The sequence below is a fragment of the Oncorhynchus tshawytscha genome, linkage group LG02 (assembly GCF_018296145.1).
Source record: "Oncorhynchus tshawytscha isolate Ot180627B linkage group LG02, Otsh_v2.0, whole genome shotgun sequence".
Taxonomy (NCBI): Eukaryota; Metazoa; Chordata; class Actinopteri; order Salmoniformes; family Salmonidae; genus Oncorhynchus; species Oncorhynchus tshawytscha.
The window spans coordinates 62,740,264-62,759,321 of record NC_056430.1 but is presented as its reverse complement, the minus strand read 5'-3'; the positions used below and the strand labels follow the sequence as shown (position 1 = coordinate 62,759,321).

The window sequence follows — 19,058 nt, the reverse complement described above, 5'->3', positions numbered from 1 at the left end:
GTACTATGTAGGGAATAGGGTGCCCATTTGGGATGCGACCATTGCCTGCATTCCATTACCCCTCCCACTCCCACATAGTCTACAATGTGGATTCAATTTAAACTGGCACAATATTTCCCTCCATGAGGCCAGCAGTTTTTTCCTTATGCTAATTTTTTCCATCTCCACTGCATGCTTCACTGTTGTTGGTAATGACCCTAGCAGGCCACCATAGCGGGCGTTGTCTGTGAGTCATCAGCTGTAATAACCGCGGAAACACTACAGGCAAATGAGGAATTCTCTAGATGATGGTCATGACGACATTGGCGGTGATGACGATGTTGACGGCAGTGATGCTTAACATTTACTGACACAAATAGCTTCTTCTTTAAGAGGCATAATTGGTGGTTGACTAAATACTTTTTGCCCCACTGTATATACTGTACTCCCCCTCCACACCCCTTCCCATGACAGTGGAGGGGGACTGTCATGGGAAGGGGTGTGGAGGGGGAGTACAGTATATACAGTGGGGCAAAAAGTATTTAGTCAACCACCACAGTCCCCCGCCTCTTCAACCTCAGGAGGCTGAAGAAATTTGGCTTGTCACCAAAAGCACTCACAAACTTCTACAGATGCACAATCGAGAGCATCCTGGCGGGCTGTATCACCGCCTGGTGCGGCAACTGCTCCGCCCTCAACCGTAAGGCTCTCCAGAGGGTAGTGAGGTCTGCACAACACATCACCGGGGGCAAACTACCTGCCCTCCAGGACACCTACACCACCCGATGTTACAGGAAGGCCATAAAGATCATCAAGGACATCAACCACCCGAGCCACTGCCTGTTCACCCCGCTATCATCCAGAAGGCGAGGTCAGTACAGGTGCATCAAAGCTGGGACCGAGAGACTGAAAAACAGCTTCTATCTCAAGGCCATCAGACTGTTAAACAGCCACCACTAACATTGAGTGGCTGCTGCCAACACACTGACACTGACTCAACTCCAGCCACTTTAATAATGGGAATTGATGGGAAATGATGTAAATATATCACTAGCCACTTTAAACAATGCTACCTTATATAATGTTACTTACCCTACATTATTCATCTCATATGCATACGTATATACTGTACTCTATATCATCGACTGTATCCTTATGTAATACATGTATCACTAGCCACTTGAACTATGCCACTTTGTTTACATACTCATCTCATATGTATATACTGTACTCGATACCATCTACTGTATCTTGCCTATGCTGCTCTGTACCATCACTCATTCATATATCCTTATGTACATATTCTTTATCCCCTTACACTGTGTATAAGACAGTAGTTTTTGAATTGTTAGTTAGATTACTTGTTGGTTATTACTGCATTGTCGGAACTAGAAGCACAAGCATTTCGCTACACTCGCATTAACATCTGCTAACCATGTGTATGTGACAAATAAAATTAGATTTGATTTGCATCTTGCCTATGCCGTTCGGCCATCGCTCATCCACATATTTATATGTACATATTCTTACTCTTTCCTTTACACTTGTGTGTGTGTAAGGGAGTAGTTGTGAAATTGTTAGATTACTTGTTAGATATTTCTGCATGGTCGGAACTAGAAGCACAAGCATTTCGCTACACTCGCATTTACATCTGCTAACGATGTGTATGTGACCAATAACATTTGATTTGATTTGATCCTCATATTGCACCTTTATTACCCATCCCACCCAGTCCCAGCCTGTACCAGAAGAGTCCCGATACTGACCACAGCACCACAGCTGTCCACCAAGACACTACTGCTCTCACTGACTCCACTATCATAAAACAGCCCTATTATCAATATACAGAACGTGTAAACACAGTGGGACTGTATAAAAACAAGTCTACAGACACCCAGAAGTGGGCAAGCAGCCAACTGCCACAGAGGAGTTATTGTGGCTAAGCCCACACCCTAGTCCCACAGCCAGCCAGCCTTCACTCCTAGAATCACAACCTTCACTCTCTGTGGCGCTCTGGGAAGGGGTGTTGGAGGGGGACTGTCATGGGAAGGGGTGTGGAGGGGGACTGTCATGGGAAGGGTTGTGGAGGGGGACTGTAATGGGAAGGGTTGTGGAGGGGGACTGTCATGGGAAGGGAGGGGTGTGGGGGGTTGTGGAGGGGGACTGGGGGACTGTCATGGGAAGGGGTGTGGATGGGAAGGGGGGGACTGTCATGGGAAGGGGTGTGGAGGGGTGTGGGGGACTGCCATGGGAAGGGGTGTGGAGGGGGACTGCCATGGGAAGGGGTGTGGAGGGGGGGGGACTGCCATGGGAAGGGGGGTGGGAAGGTGGGGGGACTGCCATGGGAAGGGGTGTGGAGGGGGACTGCCATGGGAAGGGGGTGTGGGAAGGGGTGTGGAGGGGGACTGCCATGGGAAGGGGTGTGGAGGGGGACTGCCATGGGAAGGGGTGTGGAGGGGGACTGCCATGGGAAGGGGGTGTGGATGGGAAGGGGTGTGGAGGGGGATTGCCATGGGAAGGGGTGTGGAAGGGGATTGCCATGGGAAGGGGTGTGGAGGGGGACTGTCATGGGAAGGGACTTGTGGTGGGAAAGGACAAGGAGGGGAACTCATGGGAGGAGTGGGTATGGTGAGGGCTTCCTAGATTTATAGATCGTTTACCGAAGGAGGAGGAGGCCTAACATGGAAGAATTGAGGGTTGGTGGAGGGTGGGAAGTTCAGCCTCAAAAGAGAGAATGCTTTGTGTAGTGAGGCCCTCTATGTGGACTTAAAAGCCCTCCAGAACTCTCTGGGCAACCAGAAACTTTATGGGGTGGGTTCCCGGACACAAACTAAGCAAGCTCAGTGGACAATCGCTATTGAACATGCTTTTTAGTCACACACACACACACACACCGCTGATTCCTCAGCGGGGCTCCCCGACAGAGAGAACAGAGCAGCTGAACTTTGTGGCTGGGCTGGTTCTCTCCTGCCAGAGACTTCCAACAGGCAGCCATGTCATTGGTATTCTGTGGCTGGCCTTGCTGCCTGGCTCTCTCCTGAGGACCACTTACCCAGTCTCTCTCTCTCTCTCTTTGTATCTGTGAGTGTATACATGCACAACCATCTCGGTTTTCTCTCTCTCGCCCCTCTCACACACTCTCACATCCTTTTCCCTCCCTCCCTTTGACCCCACCCCTGTTAACTCGGTGACTGACTAACATACCCGCCTCTCTTCTTATGGTTTCAGGAAAACACCTTTGTGTCCAAAAGCTGAAGTGATCTCCTGTTATCCTGACATCGGTGCCTCATTCCCTGAGCTCTTTACATTTGACTTCACATTCTACTGTCTATGTGTCAGTTCCGTTGGGTTTAGGACCAGTAGACAAAGACACGTGCTGTACGGACAACTGCAGAATCGTCGGGAAAGTCTTGCAAAAAAGAGGAGTTTTCATTTTGATAACCTAATTTCTAACGTTGGTCCTAATATTTCTATATTTCCTCATTTTTACTTTTTAGATTTGTGTGTAGTGTTGTCTATTGTTAGATACTACTGCAATGTTGGAGCTAGGAACACGAGCATTTCGTTACAACCGCAATAACATCTGCTAAATACGTGTGTGCGAAATACAATTCGATTTGGTACAAACAAAGCACAATCCAATGTACTCAGAGAGAAAAAGGGTCTGAAAAGAGAAGTGCAGTTCTATCTGATTCACTGCGTCTGCTACCTCCGTCTATCACTCAATTGTACTGCGCCCACTCGGACAAGGTCTGCGTTAACCACGTAACAAGTGCCTGTTCTTTACAATCCAAGGTGCTTTTTTATACGGCGACTGTCCTCGAGACTCTGGTCTCCAAGGTAACGGTAGCGTTGAGGCCTCTTTCCCCCACCCCCCCCTTTCATGTCCCAGTGTGTCAATGAGGACTCCGTCACTGACTGACACTTGTAGGAGATAGAATTGTCGGGAGACGTGTGATGCGCAACCAATGTGTCAGTCCACATGCACTACCGGTCTAAAGTTTGGACACCTACTCATTCAAGGGTTTTTCTTAATTTTTTACTATTTTCTACATTGTAGAATAATAGTGAAGACATCAAATCTGTGAAATATCACCTATGGAATCATGTAGTAACCAAAAAAGTGTAAACAAATCAAAATATATGTTATATTTGAGATTCTTCAAATAGCCACCCTTTGCCTTGATGACAGCTTTGCACACTCTTGGCTTTCTCTCAACCAGCTTCATGAGGTGGTCACCTTTTAATGCATTTTAAATAACAGGTCTGCCTTAATGTGTTTGATCCAATCAGTTGTGTTGTGACAAGGTAGGGGGGGTATACAGAAGATAGTCCTATTTGGTTAAAGACCAAGTCTATATTATGGCAAGAACAGCTCAAATAAGCAAAGAGAAACGACAGTCCGTCATTACTTTAAGACATGAAAGTCAGTCTATATGGAAAATGTCAAGAACTCTGAACGTTTCTTCAAGTGCAGTCGCAAAAACCATCAAGCGCTATGTTGAAACTGGCTCTCATGGTCTGGTCCAAATAGTACATTTTTGTTTCCAACCGCCATGTCAATGTGAGATGCGGTGTGGGTGAACAGATGATCTCCACATGGGTATTTCCCACTGTAAATAATGGAGGGGAAGGTGTTATGGTATGGAGGTGCTTTGCAGGTGACACTGTCTGTGATTTATTTAGAATTCAAGGCACACTTAACCAGTTTGGCTACCACAGCATTCTGCAGCGATACGCCAGTCCCACTAAGCCCAAATCAGATGGGATATCATTTGTTTTTCAACAGGACAATAACCCAACACACCTCCAGGCTGTGTAAGGGCTATTTTACCAAGATGGAGATTGATGGAGTGCTGCATCAGATGACCTGGCCTCCACAATCCCCCGACCTCAACCAAATTGAGATAGTTTGGGATGAGTCGGACCGTAGAGTGAAGGAAAAGCAGCCAACAAGTGCTCAGCATATGTGGAAACTCCCTCAAGACTGTCGGAAAATCATTCCTGGTGAAGCTGGTTGAGAGAATGCCAAGAGTATGCAAAGTTGTCAAGGCAAAGGGTGGCTATTTGAAGAATCTTAAATATAAAATATATTTTGATTTGTTAAACACTTTTTTGGTTACTACATGATCCCATATGTGTTATTTCATAGATTTGATGTCTTCACTATTATTCTACAATGTAGAAAAGAGTCAAAAATAAAGAAACCCCCTTGAATGGGTAGGTATTCTAAAACTTTTGCCCGGTAGTGTACGCTACAATTCAATACTGTAGATTATACAAGAATAACTGTAATTCCATCAAATAAGTCTACATGTGTTGTGTGAAGCTCATCCGGTGGTAGGTAGCATGTTGTACAACTGTTATGAGTCAGATGCAAGCAGCGCAGACAGACGGATGTTCTGTTTAGAGGGTCGAGGGTTCCTCCTACTGGCTGCTAATGGAAATGGAGTTTCATTTTTAAAGAGAACACGGAGGGTTTCTTCAAATTTGAGTTAACAATATTATTTTCTGGCCATGCATGAAAATGGGTTATGCACAAGCAGTTAAATCACTTTTTGGTGGAGTTTGTTCTACACACAAGCACGCTCTCTCACACACACAAACACACACACACACACACACACACACACTGTCCAGCCGGGTAATATCATGTTGTTGTCTCCCCGCCCACGCTATCAAAACGTAAGGCCATTATTCAAAGGTCACTTGGATCAGCTACTAGCGCTTTGCCTACACCTTTTATTTGGAGCCGTTTTTAAATATTTAAAACCTAACCTTTGTATTGTGACAGATAAAGTCGGGTCCTTTAAGAAATAGTGTGTAGTAACGTGTATGGTCTTTGGTCACCTGTGCATGTTAATATTTTACCGTTGGACCTATATGGAGATGTTGTGTATTGTATTTATGCCAATGAAACTATAGTATAGTCTTAAGCCGATTGAATATATCTGTACATTGCATGTTCATACAGTATGTGTGTGCTGGGGTGCAATAATGAACTGGTATTTACAAAAGTGGGCGGTGCTCATGTATTCTCATAGGTTTGTAGGTGTGTGAGTTCATTCCTAGGACTATATTATACACTTTGGAAACAGATATCAAGATGCATCACTGTCTTCGTATTTTACCTTCTGTCAGTGTTGCATATGACAAAGAATTATGCCATAATGACACAGCACATGCTTCAGAGGGGTTCCTTACCTAGCCAAGTGTAGGCTAGAATGACTCTAGGGTCGTCTCAAATGGCACCCTATTCTCTATATGGTGCACTACTTTTGACTAGGGCCAATAGGGCTCTGGTCAAAAGGAGTTCACTGTATAGGGAATAGGGTGCCATTTGAGACTGCCGTTTTGAGGAGCATCCTAGCTTGCTTCAACACATTTATTCCCCCATTCCAGCCTAGTTCCATTAGCCGGTTAGGTCCGAGTTAGCCTGGTTGCTAATATGTTCCTCTGTTTGTTGTTATCCGACGCCTCTGATATGCATTGTCCTGCCAGGGATGACGTTTGGTGACAGCGGTGTGATGTAATAATGTCTGGTAGGATATATCGTTTTATTTATGGTGTAGGCTGCAGTTGTGATGTAATAATGTCTGGTATGATATATTGTTTTATTTATGGTGTAGGCTGCTGTTGTGATGTAATAATGTCTGGTGTGATATATTGTTTTATTTATGGTGTAGGCTGCTGTTGTGATGTAATAATGTCTGGTAGGATATATTGTTTTATTTATGATGTAGGCTGCTGTTGTGATGTAATAATGTCTGGTATGATATATTGTTTTATTTATGGTGTAGGCTGCTGTTGTGATGTAATAATGTCTGGTATGATATATTGTTTTATTTATGGTGTAGGCTGCTGTTGTGATGTAATAATGTCTGGTATGATATATTGTTTTATTTATGGTGTAGGCTGCTGTTGTGATGTAATAATGTCTGGTATGATATATTGTTTTATTTATGGTGTAGGCTGCTGTTGTGATGTAATAATGTCTGGTATGATATATTGTTTTATTTATGGTGTAGGCTGCTGTTGTGATGTAATAATGTCTGGTATGATATATTGTTTTATTTATGATGTAGGCTGCTGTTGTGATGTAATAATGTCTGGTATGATATATTGTTTTATTTATGGTGTAGGCTGCTGTTGTGATGTAATAATGTCTGGTGTGATATATTGTTTTATTTATGGTGTAGGCTGCTGTTGTGATGTAATAATGTCTGGTGTGATATATTGTTTTATTTATGGTGTAGGCTGCTGTTGTGATGTAATAATGTCTGGTAGGATATATTGTTTTATTTATGGTGTAGGCTGCTGTTGTGATGTAATAATGTCTGGTGTGATATATTGTTTTATTTATGGTGTAGGCTGCTGTTGTGATGTAATGTCTGGTGTGATATATTGTTTTATTTATGGTGTAGGCTGCTGTTGTGATGTAATAATGTCTGGTATGATATTGGTATGATATATTGTTTTATTTATGGTGTAGGCTGCTGTTGTGATGTAATAATGTCTGGTATGATATATTGTTTTATTTATGATGTAGGCTGCTGTTGTGATGTAACTGTTTTAACCCTGTTTGGACCCCAGGAAGAATAACTTCTGCTCTGAGTCCCAAATGGCACCCCTATTCCCTGAATGGGGTCAGGTCTAAAGTAGTGCACTATGTAAAGCATAGGGAGACATTTGGGACGGAGCCCCTGTCTCTCCCAATGAAGGGTTCTAACCCTCCGGCCCTCTCTCACCTCTGACAGCATACTCCATCACCCGCTATCCAAACGACATTAACCCCCCAAATCCCCCAGCACAGGTGCAAGCAGGGAAGAACAGACAGAAAAAAGTTAAAAGCTTATTTGCACATGGCTTATCGAATTGTCTCGTAACTTAATTCTCTCTCAAATGACAATCCCAGAGGCAACAAATGTAGCCCCTTTGTTATGTATATATATACTATCAATGGCTGATACGATATGGATTCATTTTCAGGACGTTTGGCGTTGTGAGGGAAATATAATTACTTATAGTTTCAAATGTATTTAGGTAAAATAACTACTATAGCTTAATATAATTACTATACATTTTATTTATTAATTGGGACTCCCAGCATCCCCTGTTTGCTGAAATTCTGTTGCTTCCCTCAAAGCGAAGATACAGGCACTCTCTAAGTGTAGAACTAACAGGTCAAAACTCTCATTCATGCCAGCTGCTATCAGCTTTCTCAATAAGCTGTAGTACTCTACTGTTAGGTATGGACTGACACTATTCATGCCTGGTTTAGAGGTCTACTTCCTGTGTACATATTGCTGTATATATATTTTTTTGTGTGTATTTATTGTCATGTGTTCATTGTGTTTTTATTATGTGCTGCAAAGTGGTTTGCCCCTCTGGGATAATAAAGACTCTAGTCTATTACTCTACTGTACCCTATCAACACAGAGTGCCAAAATGGCATCCATTATGCAGTTTTACTCTCGTAGCTTACCTGCTCTCGTTCCGGGTCAAAGGTCAATCTAGCATTATAATCAACAGCCCCTGTGTCAGGGCCAGCATTTGATTGACAGGACCACATGAGAAGCTGTCCCCTGGGCTTAAGGGCTTGCCTGGCCAGGCAAGCGTTCAGTGGGTCGGTCTCCGGTGACGATGCCCTGCATAATGTCAAGTGGTTGGCTGTGCTCCATGGCTCTGGGAGCCAGAGTGCTAATGGGGTGCTAATGTCCATGTCTGGGTGCTGTTTACTGTACATGGCTAAATACAGGACCACAGGGAGGCTGTTACTACTGAAATAGTAACAACAATACCCATACTGTATTTTTTAAATAAAATGTCCCCTGATTGTTGAAATGCCATGCCCGTTATTAAATCCATCATGGTGTTACAAGGCAACTTTATAAAGAACACACTAACTTTTCTCAAAGTAATCCACTGAACAAGCAGTGATGTCACCTGTACCACTGTACAATGTATTAGTTAAAAATCAACATTTCCCCCTGTTGTTTCTCCATCAGTGGGCGAAGGGCGAAATCTGATCCCCATGGACCCCAACGGCTCGTCTGACCCTTACGTCAAGCTCAAGCTCATCCCAGACCCCAAGAATGAGACCAAGAAGAAGACCAAGACCATCCGCGCCAACCTCAACCCCACCTGGAATGAGTCTTTCATATTGTGAGTTGAGGTGTACCCCTGGGCACAGTGTTAGGTCCCTTTCACGTTTGTGTATTATGGGTCATGTAGTCATTATAATTAACCCTGTACATATGTCTGTGTGTTATTCCAGCAAGCTGAAGCCTACAGACAAGGACCGCAGGCTGTCTGTGGAGGTGTGGGACTGGGACCGGACCACCAGGAACGACTTCATGGGCTCCCTGTCCTTCGGCGTGTCAGAGCTGATCAAATCGCCTGTGTGTGGCTGGTAAGTACAACATTAGATGACATTCCAATGCAGTGTTCCTCTATCTGGTAGGGAATATACAGTGCCCGCCATAATTATTGGGACAGTGAAGCATTATTTCTTCTTTTGGCTCTTTACTTCAAAACTTTGGATTTGAAATCAAACATTGACTATGAGGTTAAAGTGCCGTCTGTCAGTTTTAATTTGAGGGTATTTTCATCCATACCGGATGAACCGTTTAGAAATTACAGCACTTTTTGGGCCTCAGGGGAACAGAAGTATTGGGATAAATTCACATGTTTATTAAAGTAGTTAAAAATTCCGTATTTGGTCCCATGTTCATAGCACGCAATGACTACATCAAGCTGGTGACTTGAAAATTGTGTTGGATGCATTTTCTGTTTGCTTTGTTTGTGTTTCAGATTATTTTGTGCCCAAGTATTGTGTACTTTTGGGGTCACTTTTATTATCAATAAGAATAGAATATGTTTCTTAACACTTCTACATTAATGTGGATGCTACCATGATTACAGATCATCCTGGATGTATCGTGAATAATGATGACTGAGAAAGTGACAGACGCACAAATGTCATACCCCCAAAAAGATGCTAACCTCCCCAGTTATTGTGATTATGAGAGGTTAGCATGTCGTGGGGGTATGATATAAAATGCTAACCTCCCCTGTTATTGTAATGGTGAGAGGAGAGGTTAGCATGTTTTGGGGGTATGATATTTGTATAACATTCTCACTCATCAATATTGACGATTAATTCAGAATTTGTCCCAATACTTTTGCTCCCATAAAATGGTTCTAAACGGTTCACTCGATATCGATGACAATACCCTCAAGTGAAAGCTGACAGTCTGCACTTTAACTTCATAATCATTGTTTTCATTTCAAATCAAATCTTTTGGAGTATAGAGCCAGAAGACGAAACACTACTTCACTGTCTCAATAATTACAGAGGGCATTGCATCTCGTTTTTTTTGTATTGTGTTTTATGTAGACTACAGGAAGAGTAGCAGTCGTTAATTAATAGTGAAAAAGGGATCTTAATGAACATATACTTCATTTAATTGGTCCTGGTTTCCCGTTGGAAGCGGTAACAGCTGTCGTCTGATATGTTTTATTGCAATTTCTATTTGGAAAGAGCAGTGATAAATCAAGATAATAAGTCCCTTCTTTTCAACTTACCTGCATTTCATGTCATTGTTTGTCATCATTACAGAGCCTCTTGGCGCTGTAGTCCCTTATATATCAGTCTGGTACAAACCGATCATTAATCACAACAGCAACAGTGAACTTTATCTCCACGTCTCGGTGCCATCTAACGGCCGTGGGTCATAAATAGGGATGTGTTTCATGAGCACCGCCAACACAAGGATCATTCTGGAGCTGAAGGGACTGTTGCTTTGTAATGAACAATGCGTCTGGGCCAAGTGGGTATGAATCAGGAGGTAGAGTGTGATAGAGGAATGAAGTGATGCAGGAAGGGATGCGGAGACGTAAGCTAGTGGCCGCTCGATACCTAGCTTTTTGTCTCCGGGTTGAGCATCTCTCTCTTTTTTTTCTCTCTTCAGTTTTATAGGCTGTTGAGATGTTTTTATGCTCTTAGAAACATTATGTTACTTTTAACACTTATCTACTGGACTATAAATAAGAAGCTGGGTCTCTGTGCTTGGATTCACATCTGTTTTTTTTTTGTCAACAATCATAATTGAAATACAAATGATTTCTTCTCTCTCTCTCTCTCTCTCTCTCTCTCTCTCTCTCAGGTACAAGATGTTGAACCAAGAGGAGGGCGAGTACTACAACGTGCCCATCTCAGAGGAGGATGACGGAAACGAGGAGCTCCGACAGAAGTTTGAGGTGAGGCCTCAGAGACAGGACTGGGGAACATATTAACCCTAATGTCTTTTAGTTATTGTAGCCCATCCTGCTTTCATCCAACATTCTGGGATTTTATTACATATTTGCCTGGTAGTTTGTATGAATGACTTCCCTTTCATCCTAGTGTTTCATGCAGTAACAGTTGTGTTTTTTAAAATGTTTATTATATCTACATGTGACCATGACTAAGTGAACTAATCATATTAAGTCCTCGAGCTTCTTCCAAAGCCACTCCACAACCACATTAAACTGGCATAATTGAATTTGGCCCTTCTCCATGACAAATATGTTTGCATTTCAAAATGGCCACCATCCCCCTTCAAGACCGTAAGCATTGTGTGTTCTGGAGCATCTGGACATAAAAGGGTCATGGATTCTCTATGGAAACAGGGCTGTTAATTAAAACTCTGTTGCGCTTCTCGTCTGCCTTTAGGCACCCAATGAGAGGCTGCCTCGTTAATTACTCTGGGTGGCTCACAGGTGGGGTGGTCTATTTCTCTTCCTCCAATACAATAGTTTATCCAGCTTTGTAGATACAGGCTTATAGAATATGGTAGGACTTGACCTTTGGCCGCTGTTTTAGAATCAGTGGTAACTCAGACTGGTGTCACTGTAAAGCTGTCAGTTCATCAGCACGAACATGGATTTGGGCTGGAAGGGTTAGTCTGTCACTCCTGAGAATATCAGTTTGAGATTTATATTTGAATTCTATTCAAAAAGCTCTGTAATTGATTGAGTGATATGGATAGAAAGATATCCACCACTTGTCTTACGGGCAGTGGGTCAGGGGTGTCACTCATTTTGCCCCTGGGGCCGCATTCAGTCTTTAACGTGGTCCCGAAGGCCACAGTGATTTAAAAATATATATATTTCCTTGCCGTAAAAATTTGCATAAAATAATTCTCTATCGTTTGTGGAGGGGTGAAGGGGGTAGAGGGAGGGGGTAGAGTGTAGGGATGGAGACGGTAGAGTGTAGGGATGGAGACGGTAGAGTGTAGGGGATGAACGGGGGTAGGGATGGAGGGGTAGAGTGTAGGGATGGGGGTAGAGTGTAGGGATGGGAGTGAGGGATGGGGGTAGAGTGTGGATGGGGTGAAGGGGGTAGGGTGGATGGGGTGAGGGATGGAGGGTAGAGTGGATGGGGTGAAGGGGGTGGGATGGGGTGAAGGGGGTAGAGTGGAGGGATGGAGAGGGTAGAGTGGATGGGGTGAAGGGGGTAGAGTGTAGGGGTGAAGGGGGTAGAGTGGATGGGGTGAAGGGGGTGGGGTGAAGGGGTGAAGGGGGATGGAGAGGGTGGATGGGGTGAAGGGGTAGAGTGGATGGGGTGAAGGGGTAGAGTGGATGGGGTGAAGGGGGTAGAGTGGATGGGGTGAAGGGGGTAGAGTGGATGGGGTGGAGGGGGTAGAGTGGATGGGGTGAGTGGAGGGGGTAGAGTGGATGGGGTGGTGGAGGGGGTAGAGTGGAGGGGTGAAGTGAAGGGGTAGAGTGGAGGGGTTAGAGTGGAGGGGGTGAAGGGGTTAGAGTGTAGGGGTTAGAGTGGAGGGATGGAGGGGTTAGAGTGGAGGGAGTCATAGCAACAGCACCCTGCTGGTTTGCAGTCGTCATAGCAACTATCAGCTACCCTCACACACACACACACACACACACACACACACACACACACACACACACACACACACACACACACACACATAGATAGGTAGATGCACTCACACACATCCAAACACACACCAATGACCCCCATTGACACACACACACCCTTTAGGCAGACCCCACCTCCTTTCCCCTAATACACAAACACTCCCCCAAGCAGACAACACATCTCCCTCCACTCCTGTACTCAGTGATACGGGACCTGTCAGGTTCTCTCTCTCGCTATCTCTCTCACACAAACACACACACTGTCACTCTTTCGCTCTCTCTCTCCATCTGTCCCTCTCCCTGTCTCTCTTTGACTCCCACCTGTTATACATGTCCCACGTCATCCACAGAACAACAGACAGAGCAGGATGTCATCTCCTATTGATAACACAGACCACTGTCCTCTACCCTCACAATACAGACAGCTAGTCATTATTCTAGTTGGAGATTGTTTGAGACCCTGTGGAGAGTTGTTGCACATACATTATAATAGGACTTTATAGGCCGTTTTTGAGATGGGAGTCATTCAACAATAACTGTCCATACTTTCACAATACAATACCCACTGGGCACAGACATCAGTTCAATGTTTATTTTTTATTTGCATTTGGTTGAGTTGTCAGCTAACGTGAATTAAACGTGAAATCAACTAAAATTGTTACCCTGTTATTTGATTTTCATTCAATTGGGTGGAAAAAATACAGGAAATTCCAGAGTTGATGACTTTTTGCACTTATGACACACACACACACACACTCACACACACGCTCACACACACGCTCACACACACACACACACACGCTCACACACACAAGCTTCTAACTTTTGTCAAAAACAAGCAGTGTCTGTTGTGAACACTTCTAAGTTGATAAAGGGAGAAGGGAAGACTTGGGCTTGTCAAGGGAAACAAATGTCTCTCTACCTGTTTGTGTGTCCTTAATCTACACAGCCATTTTGATGTCTTAAAGAGAGCCAATACAGTGGATAGGTCCCAAATGGCACCCTATACCATACATAGTGCACTACTTTTGACCAGAGCACATTGAACAGAGCCCTATTGGTCCTGGTCAAAAGTCGTGCACTAGATAGGGAATAGGATGCCATTTTTTGGACGCTAACTGAATTGCAGCACGTCTCTTATTCAAGTACTCTTTGGTTTGTGTGTTTTTCCCCCTCATTTATTTCAAACAAACAACTCTTTGGTATTCCGACGTGCTGTGTGTGCTTGGATTGCCATGGGTTACCAGGCTAAGACATATGAAGCAATGTGAGCTAGAGAGTGTGAGGGCTCAAGAAGTTCCTGTCAATAGGACTTAATTGTAATCCTGTCTAGTTGGTCTATTTCTGTGGCCCACTGACAAGATATCTTAAGGTTGGTATGTCTGGCATTAGGCAATATTTATTCCATGTCTTTCACAAATGTAGGTGCATTGTAAAAGATCATTCTTGCTTTGGCTCGTATGTACGAGAGGTCAGGAGTTAATGGGCTGAGGTCACTTCCTGTTGTTATATACAGTAGCTACTGTGTCTGTCTGTCCAAGAAAATAGCTCTCCCTCTTTCTGTCTGTCTCTTCCTCCCTTTTCCTGTTTCTCCCTATCTCTCTTCCCCTCTCACCCCTCACTGTCTCCCTGCCCTTCTCTCTCTTCCCCTCTCACCCCTCACTGTCTCCCTGCCCTTCTCTCTCTTCCCCTCTCACCCCTCACTGTCTCCCTGCCCTTCTCTCTCTTCCCTCTCACCCCTCACTGTCTCCCTGCCCTTCTCTCTCTTCCCCTCTCACCCCTCACTGTCTCCCTGCCCTTCTCTCTCTTCCCCTCTCACCCCTCACTGTCTCCCTGCCCTTCTCTCTCTTCCCCTCTCACCCCTCACTGTCTCCCTGCCCTTCTCTCTCTTCCCCTCTCACCCCTCACTGTCTCCCTGCCCTTCTCTCTCTTCCCCTCTCACCCCTCACTGTCTCCCTGCCCTTCTCTCTCTCTTCCCCTCTCACCCCTCACTGTCTCCCTGCCCTTCTCTCTCTTCCCCTCTCACCCCTCACTGTCTCCCTGCCCTTCTCTCTCTTCCCCTCTCACCCCTCACTGTCTCCCTGCCCTTCTCTCTCTTCCCCTCTCACCCCTCACTGTCTCCCTGCCCTTCTCTCTCTTCCCCTCTCACCCCTCACTGTCTCCCTGCCCTTCTCTCTCTTCCCCTCTCACCCCTCACTGTCTCCCTGCCCTTCTCTCTCTTCCCCTCTCACCCCTCACTGTCTCCCTGCCCTTCTCTCTCTTCCCCTCTCACCCCTCACTGTCTCCCTGCCCTTCTCTCTCTTCCCCTCTCACCCCTCACTGTCTCCCTGCCCTTCTCTCTCTTCCCCTCTCACCCCTCACTGTCTCCCTGCCCTTCTCTCTCTTCCCCTCTCACCCCTCACTGTCTCCCTGCCCTTCTCTCTCTTCCCCTCTCACCCCTCACTGTCTCCCTGCCCTTCTCTCTCTTCACTGTCCCCTCTCACCCCTCACTGTCTCCCTGCCCTTCTCTCTCTTCCCCTCTCACCCCTCACTGTCTCCCTGCCCTCTCTCTCTCTTCCCCTCTCACCCCTCACTGTCTCCCTGCCCTTCTCTCTCTTCCCCTCTCACCCCTCACTGTCTCCCTGCCCTTCTCTCTCTTCCCCTCTCACCCCTCACTGTCTCCCTGCCCTTCTCTCTCTTCCCCTCTCACCCCTCACTGTCTCCCTGCCCTTCTCTCTCTTCCCCTCTCACCCCTCACTGTCTCCCTGCCCTTCTCTCTCTTCCCCTCTCACCCCTCACTGTCTCCCTGCCCTTCTCTCTCTTCCCCTCTCACCCCTCACTGTCTCCCTGCCCTTCTCTCTCTTCCTTTTTCTCTGTAACTCTCCCTCCTCTCATCTGTGCTCTGTGAGACCTCTAGATGCCCACCCTTTGTCTTGTCAAATCTAATGCCTGAGTTTCTCTCCTCCCTTTTCCCCCGTCTCTCTCCCTCTCTTCCAGGATTGCCAAATTAACTATCACTTCCTAAAGGTATCTCTCCTCTCTTCTGCTCCTCTCCTCCTCCCTTCCTCTGTCTCCTTTCCTCGCCTCTGTTCCTCTTTTGTCTTCCTCTTTTTATCTACCTCCTTTGTGTCCAATCACTCGCTTTCTCACTCTCTTCCGCTCTGATCATTTGTACGTGGTTTAAGGCTACTGCAAATAGATCCAGTTTACTAACAATTTGTTCTCAGTGTGGGGTTGGAATTAGCGCAAGAACAAGAGCCATCAGATAGCAGGAATTGCTCTCATAAATCATTGTCTGCAGCTGTAAATAGCCTTGTATTTTGTTGAGAAAACCAAGTGTAAAGCTATCAAGCTGGAAGGGAAATGTGACTGAAAACTGTCCTACAATAAAAGTTAATATTGCTTTTCTTTATATAAATATTATCCACTACAAAGATAGTGTTTATGGAACTATATATGTACAGGTAGGCTACTTCCACAATAAAATAGGATAGCATGCCAATGCAAGATGCTGAAAATACAAGTGTCCTACAGGGCTACATCCTCATTATATCATCCAATAGGAAAACAGGCAATAACCTCTGTAGACCCCAAGGACAGAAGTGTGTGTCGATAGATACATGTTTCAGTGCCTGTTCATTACAGGGACATTGCAGCCAACCCACCTCCCACATACACGACACACTGTTGTTCTTCTTCTTGCTCCCTCCCCCTCTTTATTTTCTTATCTACCAGGACACTTCTTTATTATTCATTTTTTGGTCATTTAGCAGGCACCTTTATCCAGAGATACTTACAGTAGTGAGTTCATACATTTTCATACTTTTTCCCCCCCTTCTGGTCCCCCGCGGGAATCGAACCCACAACCCTGGCGTTGCAAGTGCCATGCTCTACCAACTGAGCCACATGGGACCTATTTCTTCCTCAACTGGGTAGGGGGTGTCCATGGATACTGTAGTCAAAAAGGGGGGGGGGGACTCCTCATTGGGTTATAACTGGTTGGAAGGAGATTGTTAGTAAATGTTTCCCGTCCATGTCTGTCTGGCTACATTATAATGTTTGTCGTTCAGTCTGTCTGGCTACATTATAACGTTTGTCGTTCAGTCTGTCTGGCTACATTATAACGTTTGTCGTTCAGTCTGTCTGGCTACATTATAACGTTTGTCGTTCAGTCTGTCTGGCTACATTATAACGTTTGTCGTTCAGTCTGTCTGGCTACATTATAACGTTTGTCGTTCAGTCTGTCTGGCTACATTATAACGTTTGTCGTTCAGTCTGTCTGGCTACATTATAACGTTTGTCGTTCAGTCTGTCTGGCTACATTATAACGTTTGTCGTTCAGTCTGTCTGGCTACATTATAACGTTTGTCGTTCAGTCTGTCTGGCTACATTATAACGTTTCCCGTCCATGTCTGTCTGGCTACATTATAACGTTTGTCGTTCAGTCTGTCTGGCTACATTATAACGTTTGTCGTTCAGTCTGTCTGGCTACATTATAACGTTTGTCGTTCAGTCTGTCTGGCTACATTATAACGTTTGTCGTTCAGTCTGTCTGGCTACATTATAACGTTTGTCGTTCAGTCTGTCTGGCTACATTATAACGTTTGTCGTTCAGTCTGTCTGGCTACATTATAACGTTTGTCGTTCAGTCTGTCTGGCTACATTATAACGTTTGTCGTTCAGTCTGTCTGGCTACATTATAACGTTTGTCGTTCAGTCTGTCTGGCTACATTATAACGTTTGTCGTTCAGTCTGTCTGGCTACATTATAACGTTTGTCGTTCAGTCTGTCTGGCTACATTATAACGTTTGTCGTTCAGTCTGTCTGGCTACATTATAACGTTTGTCGTTCAGTCTGTCTGGCTACATTATAACGTTTGTCGTTCAGTCTGTCTGGCTACATTATAACGTTTGTCGTTCAGTCTGTCTGGCTACATTATAACGTTTGTCGTTCAGTCTGTCTGGCTACATTATAACGTTTGTCGTTCAGTCTGTCTGGCTACATTATAACGTTTGTCGTTCAGTCTGTCTGGCTACATTATAACGTTTGTCGTTCAGTCTGTCTGGCTACATTATAACGTTTGTCGTTCAGTCTGTCTGGCTACATTATAACGTTTGTCGTTCAGTCTGTCTGGCTACATTATAACGTTTGTCGTTCAGTCTGTCTGTGTATGTTGTCTGGTTGTCGTTCAGTCTGTATATGTCTGTTGTCTGGTTGTCGTTCAGTCTGTATATGTCTGTCTGTGTCTGTCATCAAACTTTTTCTCTTTTTTAAATTTGTCTTTCATCACTATCTGGTCATATTTTCATCGTCTTCCTTTGTGGCCTATAGGTTATTTTTGGATGCTTGGTCTGTACAGGGGTGGAAGTTAAGCTGTGTGCCTACAGCAATGAGAGGTCAAAACAAAGATGGACAGCACAGTTAGTTAGGCCCGTCTCCATTTGTTCAGTGTTGATTTTATAGGGCCATAACGTGGCTTTTACTGTATCTTTATAGACACAAGCATTTCGTTGAACCCGCTAACACAGCTTCTAAACTGTGTACGCGACCAATAAACTTTGATTTGATGAGTTGAATTCGATCACGTTGCTCATCGCATATCCACAAGAGGGCAGTATCAAGCCAGGTTTTAAAATGCATTGCATGTAGGTGCAGTGACTCGAATACAGCACAATTTACAGTGCATTCAGAAGGTATTCAGACCCCTTCCCCTTTTCCACATTATATTACGTTACAGCCTTCTTTTCCTCATCAATCTGCATACAGTGCCCCATAATGAAACGTAATAAGAACGCTATAGTTGGCGTTTTCCCTCAAGTTGTCTCCACCAGTTACCACTAGATGCCACCATAGCACTTCATTGTAAAACCAGTATGAGCGACTGTGCTCCTGAAATGAATGTGTCTGTGTTGTCATAGTGTTATGAGAGACTGTGCTCCTGGGATAAAATGTGTCTGTTATGAGTGACTGTGCTCCTGGGATAAAATGTGTCTGTTATGAGTGACTGTGCTCCTGGGATTTAATGTGTCTGTTATGAGTGACTGTGCTCCTGGGATTTAATGTGTCTGTTATGAGTGACTGTGCTCCTGGGATAAAATGTGTCTGTTATGAGTGACTGTGCTCCTGAGATACAATGTGTCTGTTATGAGTGACTGTGCTCCTGAGATACAATGTGT

General features: G+C 44.7%; 1 protein-coding gene across 2 annotated transcripts in view; it reads left to right on the top strand.

The window, feature by feature from the left end:
• The window catches only part of LOC112265049 (protein kinase C alpha type), a 213,795-nt gene that overhangs the window by 137,386 nt on the left and 57,351 nt on the right, over positions 1-19,058 (top strand). For both annotated transcript variants that reach the window (XM_024442060.2, XM_024442068.2), the window contains exons 6-8: positions 8,988-9,144; positions 9,257-9,391; positions 11,148-11,241. In XM_024442060.2, the coding sequence (XP_024297828.1) occupies positions 8,988-9,144; positions 9,257-9,391; positions 11,148-11,241 (386 nt within the window). The remainder of the gene's footprint in view (positions 1-8,987; positions 9,145-9,256; positions 9,392-11,147; positions 11,242-19,058) is intronic.